Source organism: Solanum pennellii, chromosome 5 (assembly GCF_001406875.1).
Source record: "Solanum pennellii chromosome 5, SPENNV200".
NCBI lineage: Eukaryota > Viridiplantae > Streptophyta > Magnoliopsida > Solanales > Solanaceae > Solanum > Solanum pennellii.
In genome coordinates this window covers 62,072,804-62,082,241 of record NC_028641.1, presented here as the reverse complement: position 1 = coordinate 62,082,241, position 9,438 = coordinate 62,072,804, and the positions used below count along the sequence as shown (strand labels likewise).

The window sequence follows — 9,438 nt, the reverse complement described above, 5'->3', positions numbered from 1 at the left end:
TGGATTGGCTTGCTAAAGCACTTAAGTTGCTTGATGAATTCCTTTCACCAGGTAACATAACTGTTTGACATTAGCTTCTTGTTCTTCTAAAAAGCTACATGTCGCTTGTCAAAAAGACTTAAATTAACCCATGAATCCTAATTAATTTAGGTCTTTTTATTAGGATTCCTTTTAGAGGAAATCGGGTGGGGTATTGGGTTATGGGGCGAATAGTTGGTTTATGGGTTAAAAAAGGGATCAAACGGATAATTCTATAGAATTAAGACACGTGTAAAAATGAGGGGTCCACTTGTAAGAGGAGTATATGTGTACATATAATTGAAAGGCAAGAGCTTATGTGAATGCAAAGTATAACGGAAGGCATAAACGTACCATTTATTAAAGTTCGGGATAAATCCTTCCTTTTTTTTAGTCACACAATCTTTCTTAGTTGGTTTCCAAGTCATTTTTTTCTTAGTTCGAGATATATCTATTGTATTTTTCAAGAATAACACACAATTCATGCAAAACTTATTGAATTCCCAAAAATTCAATGCAATTACCTAAATCTGCCCTGGAGTCACCTACCATTTTTTTGGTGAGAAATATAAACAGTTAAAAATAAATGAATTTTGTAGACCAGAGGCAGAGGCAGAGTCAGATTTGACTTCCTTTTGTTATTAGCACGCACACCTTTGACTCACTAAAAATAAAGAAGCCTTTTTAGTTAGCTGAACAAGAGAGAAAATGTAGTTCCTTGGCTTACCAAAACTGAATTAGCTATCTAAAACATTATGATTGAATTTATTTTAGATCTATAAAAGTGGTAAAGGCAGTAACATAGCCGAAAAAGAAGATAAGCATTTGATATCAAAATGGAGTCAGTTGCCCATCCACTTGTGTCCATTATCTCTGAGAAACTCATCAAGCCATCTTCTCCAACTTGTCCTACTAAAAGATGGCACAAACTTTCTTTAATTGATCAAGCTTTTAGCAACACTTACATTCCATTTTCCCTTTTCTACACCAAAGATAATGCTATCTCAAACACTAGTCAAATATCTCAACTTCTTGAGGAATCTTTATCCAAAATATTGTCCACTTATTATCCATATGCAGGAAGGCTTAAAGATAATACTACAATTGATTGTAATGACGCGGGGGCTGAATTCATTCAAGTTCAAATTGATTGCCTCATATCAGAAACTCTTAACTGGCATAATACAGCTATAGAAGATTTGCTATTTCCTCAAGGTTTGCCTTGGTCAAATTGCGCAAGCCGTGGACTAATTGTAGTTCAACTTACTTATTTTAATTGTGGAGGAATCGCTATAAGTATGTGTATATCACATAAGATAGGAGATGGATGCAGTGGTTACAATTTTTTTCGTGATTGGTCTCACATAACTTCCCATCCAAATAATTTCTCCATACCATCTCTCCACTATGTTGAACAATCTGTTTTTCCTCCACCTTCAAGTGGTCCTTTTCTATCCCCATTATTCATGTCAAACAAACATGATTGTGTCCAAAGAAGGTACATTTTCTCTAATCAGAAATTACTTAACCTTAAGAACACGGTTGCTGCTGAATCAGAGGTGCAAAATCCAACACGTACTGAAGTTGTGAGTGCACTTATCTTTAAATGTGCTGTTAGAGCAGCAAAGGCAAACTCAGGGATTTTCCAACCATCATCAATGGTTCAAGCAGTTGATTTGCGAGCACAAGTTGGTTTGCCTCCAAATGCTATTGGAAATATTCTTACCATATGTCCAACATCAATAATAACTAATAACGAAGAATCTATAACAATATCAAAATTGGTCAGTGAAATGAGGAAATCTAAAGAGCTAGTTTACAAAAGAGATAACGTCAACGACAACATGTTTGTTGCCTTGCTACTCGAACTAGCAAAATCAAAACAGGAATATCATGAAAATGGTCCTAATGCGTATCAAATTACTAGTTTGGTGAAATTTGCTCTTCATGAAATCGATTTTGGATGGGGGAAGCCTACAAAGGTGAGTATAGCAAATGGACTAAATAACAAGTTGGCTATCTTGATGGGTAACCAAACTGGTGGAATCGATGCATTTGTGACGCTTACTGAGCAGGATATGTCCGTATTTCAACATGACACTGAGCTTCTTGAGTTTGCTTCTTTAGTTCCAAGCTGTTAGATGTTTTACATATATTTTGTGTGTTGAGTATGTCTCTGATGATGACAAATAAAATATGCTCGTATTAAGTTGTACGTCAATGTACTTTTATTCAGAGTTTTTGAGGAATAAGCAAGGATATTGGAAATGTTTTATTGGTCAATTAGCATGAGCTCCAGGCGATGAATTATTTGGTTATTAGATCGATATTTCAAGTTGCATAAAGAGTTGAGAAGATCCTAATTTTATTAAAGCAACAATTGAAATTTAAACATGCATTTGGAATTTATTCAAAACCACATAATTTATAAAGGAAACAACTAAAACATGATATAAACCCATTTGATGTTAACACTTTGAACTAAGCACAAATGGCATATGAATGAAACACACATTATTTTCATAAATTGATATACTTCACTTTTTAGGACACTTATTATATTTGGGTTCAAGTTCTCGTAGGTATTGATTTTCCTATGTTAGAAAAGTTTTTCCCCCAATATGAGAATTTCTTATGTGAATTCAAATTTTATTGGACCTAAATATGAATTTCGAAACTGGATGGAAAATAAAAAAATGGAGGAAAAGTTTAACAAGGATCAATATTTGTAACCCTTCAAAAAATTTTAGTTGCATATTGATGCAATAGACTGGCCGACACTTTAGCCTCTCATTTTACTTTTTTCATGTGCAATCCTTTCCATTAATATAGAGCTCAACGTATTATTCATTAGTACTAGTGAAACTGCAGTACACTGTGTTGAAATTCTACCATTTTCCAAGCTTTAAACTAAATACTATGTTAGAAATTTCGAAACACCAACATACTGTTATATACGTTTAGTTTAGTTGAAAACATTTCGGAACGATAAGCTAATTTCCAACAAAACGTCCTTAGAAAATTCACATTTTCTTAGTAGTGTGTGAACACTTATATACTCTGAGGACTAAAATTCTATTTTACTTACATTGCATACCACTTAAATATAAGTTCTAATTTCACCAAAAAACCCTTAATTGCACTTAGCTCTTCTATCTTTATGAATTCTCTACTGACAACTCCAATTCTCGCATTCACCACACTCACATTATTGTTATGTGCTAAAAGTTATGCCCATTTTACTAGGCACTACAAAGTATACATGAATCTACTATGCAAAGGAGACATCCTTTACGCGACCACACGGCAAGGTCAGTGCTACTACCACGAATGTGTTAACAGCCATGTGATCTAGGCTTTGTTAGGTTTTAAAAGGTGTGACTGGAAAATGAAGAACTGCGACTTTTATGAAGAATTACGACTTTTATGAAGAGTTGCGACTTTTATGAAAGGTTGCGACTTTTATGAAAAGTTGTGAATTTTATGAAAAGTTGACACTTTTATGAAAAGCTGTGACTTTTATGAAAGATTGTGATCTTTCCTAAAGGTTGTGACTTTTTCAAAAGTTGTGACCATTCCGGTAAGGCACAATAAGAACTTTTCACACTATCTTTGTTTTCTGGATTTCCTCTCATTTAAAGAATCTATTTTTCTGGACTGTTTCTTGTAATACTAAATCTACTATTCTAAGTGTATTTTACTGCCGTGAGTGGCTCACTGACACCAGCGTTTTGGGTATCAATATTCTGGTTATTGAGATCATTCTATCCTAGGAGGACATATTCCAAATCAAACCTCGGATAGTAGAGGAAAATAATTTCCTTCAGGGGACACTGTGCATTCAGTGGTCTTGATCTTCTTTTCGTTTTTCCAAATTCTGTTTTGTTCTATGTACCTTAGGAATACAAGATGAACAACAATCTTAAGAAAATTATTATACTGTTGGTATTTCTTGTATTGTACTGATTTGAGAGAAACAAATCATGGAAGTAGAAGATTAATGCATTACTTCTCCAGAATTTGGAGCTTTATTTAGTAAAGTTGAAGTGAGAATGTACATAATTTTTTTTATGGTATTCCGATAAAAGATTACACCAGGTAAACCTCTTATTATTTTGTCTAAGGAGGAAAATAGTTTGTAAGAGTTAACAACTTTGATATTTTTTATCATGTATATCTTTAGAAAATGATTTGCAAACCATATGCTGTGGAATGAATTTGCTTGGCAAATAGAGTTGCCTTTACAATTCTTTAGTTTGCAAAATGAGAGATACATATTTTTGTTTGATAAAATAGTATGTCAAAATGTTATAGTTGGATGACTATTGAAAAGAAAAACATTTATATGTGTTAAGGATTATGTTTAATTCAACTTCGCGGCTAAAAAACTTTTGTAGAAAAACATTTAAATGTGTTAAAGATTATGTTTAATTATGTTTCGTGGCTAAAAAACTTTTTTAGTTTTGTACTCCATGTGAAATTTGATTGTGTTTGATTTTGGAGAATAAAAGCTTTTGTAGCTTCTACTCTAGATAAATCAAACAATGCAATTGGTTTATATGAAAACTTCATATAATTCAATATTATACTTTTGACTTTCTATAAACTTCACTGGTATATAGAAACAAAGTGTATAATTTTTTGTCTATATTGTTATTATTCTAAATATGAAGTGTTATATCTATTTATGATAGAGCGAAAAATACCATTGACTTAGAGTTTATGATTTTGTGTCTCTATGGAATGAACTTTGACACTATGTAAAGATTTTCAAAGAGAATTGAAAGCAATATAATTCTTTTGTAGAATAATATTTTCAAAAGAGGTTTCATACTACCAATGACTGTATGATAGTCTCGAGAAATATGTTAAAAACTATTTTCAAATACTTGAAAAATATTTTTGAGATCACATTTAAAATGTGGACTCACAAAATTGTTGGAGTATATTTGACATTGTGGTCGTTGAGTTTCTGATTTACTAGTATATGGTATGACTAGTATGAAACTACCAAATTATATGTATACTTGTTCAAAATGATTGAGTTCTTTTATGAAAAAGTGTTTCTTAAAAATGTTGTCATTTTTCATGTAAAGATATTTCTATTAAATATAATTATTTGTATAAACATGAATATTTGTTAACACTCAGTTGTCATGTTTTGTAAAGAAGCATTTGGACTAGTTGTCTTTGTTGGACTCGATGAAACTTTGTTCATGGGTTGTTTTGTAACAATCAAATCGAAAGTTATGGAAAGGTCTTTCTGAAAAAGGACATTTTACAAGGTGTTGACTCTAGACAATGTTTGTATCACACAACATTGTAAGAAGTTGGAACAAAATATTTGTCAAAAAACCTACATTGCGGACATATTTTAAAACTTACTATTTTTATTTGTTCTTATTTGCTTGAGTCAAACTGTTTGTGACATGAACAATTGTGACATGTCAATTACAAACATTGTTAGAAAAACTGATCAACTTAGAAATTTTGTCTAACTTTGAGTGCAATAAATAATTAATGTCAAGTTTTTCTGAAATCTAAGTATGCTAAGCATTCTTATAAATCTGTAGAAAGAAATTCTAATAACTTAGAATTGATTTACACTGATATTTGTGAGATGAAGTCAACACCATCTCGTGGTGAAAAATGTATCTCACAACGTTATTTGACAATTGCATTAGAAATGACTGTCTATTTGCTGAATGGTGATGATAAAGCAATAGGAATCTAGACAATTGAAGTTGAAAATCAATTGGGAAATTATTAGATGTAAAAGGAATGAAGAGTAGAAATCCCATTTTGCAGAAATATGTTTGAAAAGTGAAATTATTCATCAAACATTGCCCTGCTAATCTAATGGAAATAAATGAACTTTGAAGGAAATGTTGGTTGCATTACTTATATGTTCCGGTTTACCACAAAACTTGTGTATAGGAACCATCCTTACCGCAAAACAGAACAACAATTTTTTTGTCTTTTCATAAAGAATTCAATAAAAAGTTTTTTTGTTCAGGAGACAATCTATTCCATATGAGAAATAAAAGGAAGAATACAACTTGAAATATTTCAAAAGTATGGAGGTATCTAGCAAAAGTCCAAGTTCCTATTTCTAAAAGGATTTAAATAGGACCGAAGACAGTAAACTATAAAATTAGACTTGAATAGTCTAGTGAAAGGTCTAAACGACCTTGGAAAGAACAAAAGGATAATTTACTAATAAAGAGACTCAGATGCGTAGTAAATGTCAAGGGACATACACTTCCTTCGAATATGATTTTGGAACTTTTCTTGTGTCTTATGCAGACTCATCCTTTTGGACAGATGGTGTCAATAGTGAGATTGATTCAATTTTGAGCAATCCTATTGGAAGTTGGTTGATCTTCCTACAGGATATAAACTTATGGGTTCAAAGTGAATCCTCAAAAGGAAAATGAAAGTTGATAGAACTGCTGACAAATATAGAGCAAGACTTTGTGTCAAAAGCTTTAGACAAAAAAACAAGGCGTTGATTTTGTTGATATATATACTCGGCAGTAACTAGAATTACATCCATTAGGATGCTAATATTATTAGTTGTGATATATGAATATTGCTCTCCAATATAGACGCAAGTGTACGTGGTGGCGCAAGTAATATAGATTCTTATTCGAAACGAGTTATCGTTTCCAAGGGACTCATGATCAATTTATATTTAAACTTAATTCCATAACTAAAATTAAAAGTAGCTATTTCAAGAGTTGCTGGTTTGTTGTTAAGTGCGACTACTTTTAGCAATGAATTAAAGTAACTAAAATTTAGCGATTTCAAAATGGTGTTTCAAGCAAGAAAAAAATAATTCCAAGGCTGCAGTGCATGTTGAATCTCATGCATCATACTATTGTCTTAGAACTATTTTTGGTTGTCAAATTACTGGTTTATAGGGTTAATTATATGAGTCCGGCTACACATCTCTCGTTGCGTATCCCAATTAGATACCTAACTTCATCATTGAGAGGGGATAAGTAAGATAATTGGCGAGCATTTATATTTCGTCCTATTACGTAACAAGCAAGTTGTTCGTCTGGGTGTCACTCCTGAAAAAATCACCTCAATCTAATGGGTCGATCGAGCTCTCTATATCCTCTCTTCTATCTAACCTCGCCTTTCTCGATTTTAAGATTAAACACTACGTTTATCTTATGGTTATCAAGCATAAAATAGTAAAACAAGAATACAAAAGCAACTTATGTTGACAACCAAAAACTAACTCAAAAGTAAATAATATTCAACATTTAATTCATAGTTGCAGCACCAGAACTAGGGCATTTAGCTACTCATACTATTCAAAAACCATAAAAGACTATCGTTCATGTGATTTCATAAAAAAAGAGTTAGAAGATTAAGATCTATTACAAACTTAAATTCTTGCTTTTGCACACCAATAAAAAATTTGAACCCCTAACAATGAGGCCCTAAGGGTCTATTTATAGTAAATAGGAAAATAAAGTCGATTTCTACTTTAATTAGCAGTCCTTTAAATTTAAAGTTTCTTCAAAACCCCGCAAATGGCTGGGGCGACGCGCCAGAATAACACCTAGAAGGCTGGCGCACCACGTGCCAGTGCGCCTAAAATCACCCTAAGTCACTCTTGGCCTAGCGCGTCATGCCTTTGCTACACCGATGTGGCTAGGGCACCGTGCCAATGTCTCATCTGGCTGTATCTTGTCGCCTTCAAATCCTTTTATTTACAACACTTAATCATTTCACTTAGTAACCTGAAAAATCACTAATCAAGCATATTGTTGTGCAATCATCACAATATAAAGCCAAAACAAGCTAGTTAGATTAGATAATGTCCTAAACTAACGTTAAAGATGGACAATTTGTCGTATTTAGGCATATAAATATGCCTAAGATAATTGACCTCCAAATTCATCAAATGAATATGTAAACATTTCTCTTAAATGGAGAATTGGAGGAAGAAATTTACATGGAACATACTGAGAGTTTTTTGGTTCTTGATAAATAAAAGAAAGTGTCCGAACTTGTTAAGTCACCTTATGGACTAAAACAAGCACCCAAACCATGATATAAGAAATTTGACCAAACCATAATGGCAAGTGGATTTAAGAACGATGGAAGTGATAAATGTGTTCACATAGTCATTGTTTGTTTGTATATTGGTGATATGTTGATCATCAATAGAGACACTAGTAACAAATACTACTAAATGTATGCTAGAAACCATGTTTGGAATGAAATATCTTGGAGTTGCTTGTGCGATCTTAGGTATAAGAATCCTTAGAACTCCATAATGTTTAGCATTTTCATGGTTTCATTGTATTTAAAAGGTACTTGACTAGTTCAAATATTTGGATCTCAATATTGTCAAGTCCAAAATAAATGTGAGCTTTGCATTTCAAAAGAGTGAGTGAAAGTGACTCACAATTGGATTGTGCTAGAGTATTGAGAAGAATGATGTATATCACAAAGTGTGCATGATCTGGTATATCATTTGGAATTAATGAACATAGTCGATTCATGAGTGATCCAAATCGAACTCATTAGATTGTAACAAATAGAGTTTTGGAGTATTTAAAAAATAGTTAAACCTATGTCTTGCATTATAAAAATATCCAACAGTATTTAAAGGATATAGTGATGCAAATTGGATCACCGAACAAATGAAGTAAAATCTAGAAGTGGGTATGTATTTACTATTGGTAGAGGAGCAGTCTCTTGGAAATATTTCAAAAGAGACATGTATCTCTAGCTCTAGAATGATCTTTGAGCTAGGTGCTTAAATAAGGTCGGTGAATAAGTTGAAAGCCTCCGGAATTTCTTGATAGATATTCTTTTTTGGACCAAACCATTGACATTAGAATGCATACACATTGATAATAAATATGCAATAGGTAGGGCATGGAGCATGATGTATAATGGAAAGTCTCGTCATATAGGACATAGACATCATACCGTTAGAAAACTACTATCTAGAAGAATTATCATAATTGGCTATGTAATGTCAAAGTATAATGTGTCGGATTAACTTACAAAAAGGCCTAACTAGAGAGATAGTTGAAAGATCATCTAAGGGAATGAATTTACGGATTAGGATAAGTCATCATGGCGGTACTCTATCTAGCAAACTGGAGATCCCAAGAGCGAGATTCAAGGAGAAAAACAAAGTTGTGAATGACGGTTCGACATTGTCAACCAACTCAATTCATTCTCATGATGAAGACAATGCTCAGAAAAAAAGATACAAAATTAAGGCTTGTTAATGAGTTAATAAAGCATAATGGTTTTAATGATTTGCTAAGTTTTGCAAAGCTTACCAAATATTGTATCTATACGATAATATGATTAAAAATCACCTATGTTAGTGTGAAGTGTAAGCCTTTTCAAAGAAGATGATTGTCAAAAACCCATCTCTCT

General features: G+C 32.5%; 1 protein-coding gene across 1 annotated transcript; it reads left to right on the top strand.

Annotated features, from left to right (window-relative positions):
• The first annotated feature begins 833 nt into the window (after positions 1-833).
• On the top strand, positions 834-2,266 carry LOC107020073 (acylsugar acyltransferase 3-like). The gene has a single exon (XM_015220402.2). It carries the CDS (start codon positions 855-857, stop codon positions 2,157-2,159), a length of 1,305 nt encoding a protein of 434 aa, XP_015075888.1. The 5' UTR covers positions 834-854; the 3' UTR covers positions 2,160-2,266.
• Positions 2,267-9,438: the final 7,172 nt, after the last annotated feature.

Excerpts from the sequence above, each read along its gene's own strand:
- LOC107020073 (XM_015220402.2), top strand. The coding sequence starts at position 855 with ATGGAGTCAGTTGCCCATCCACTTGTGTCCATTATCTCTGAGAAACTC.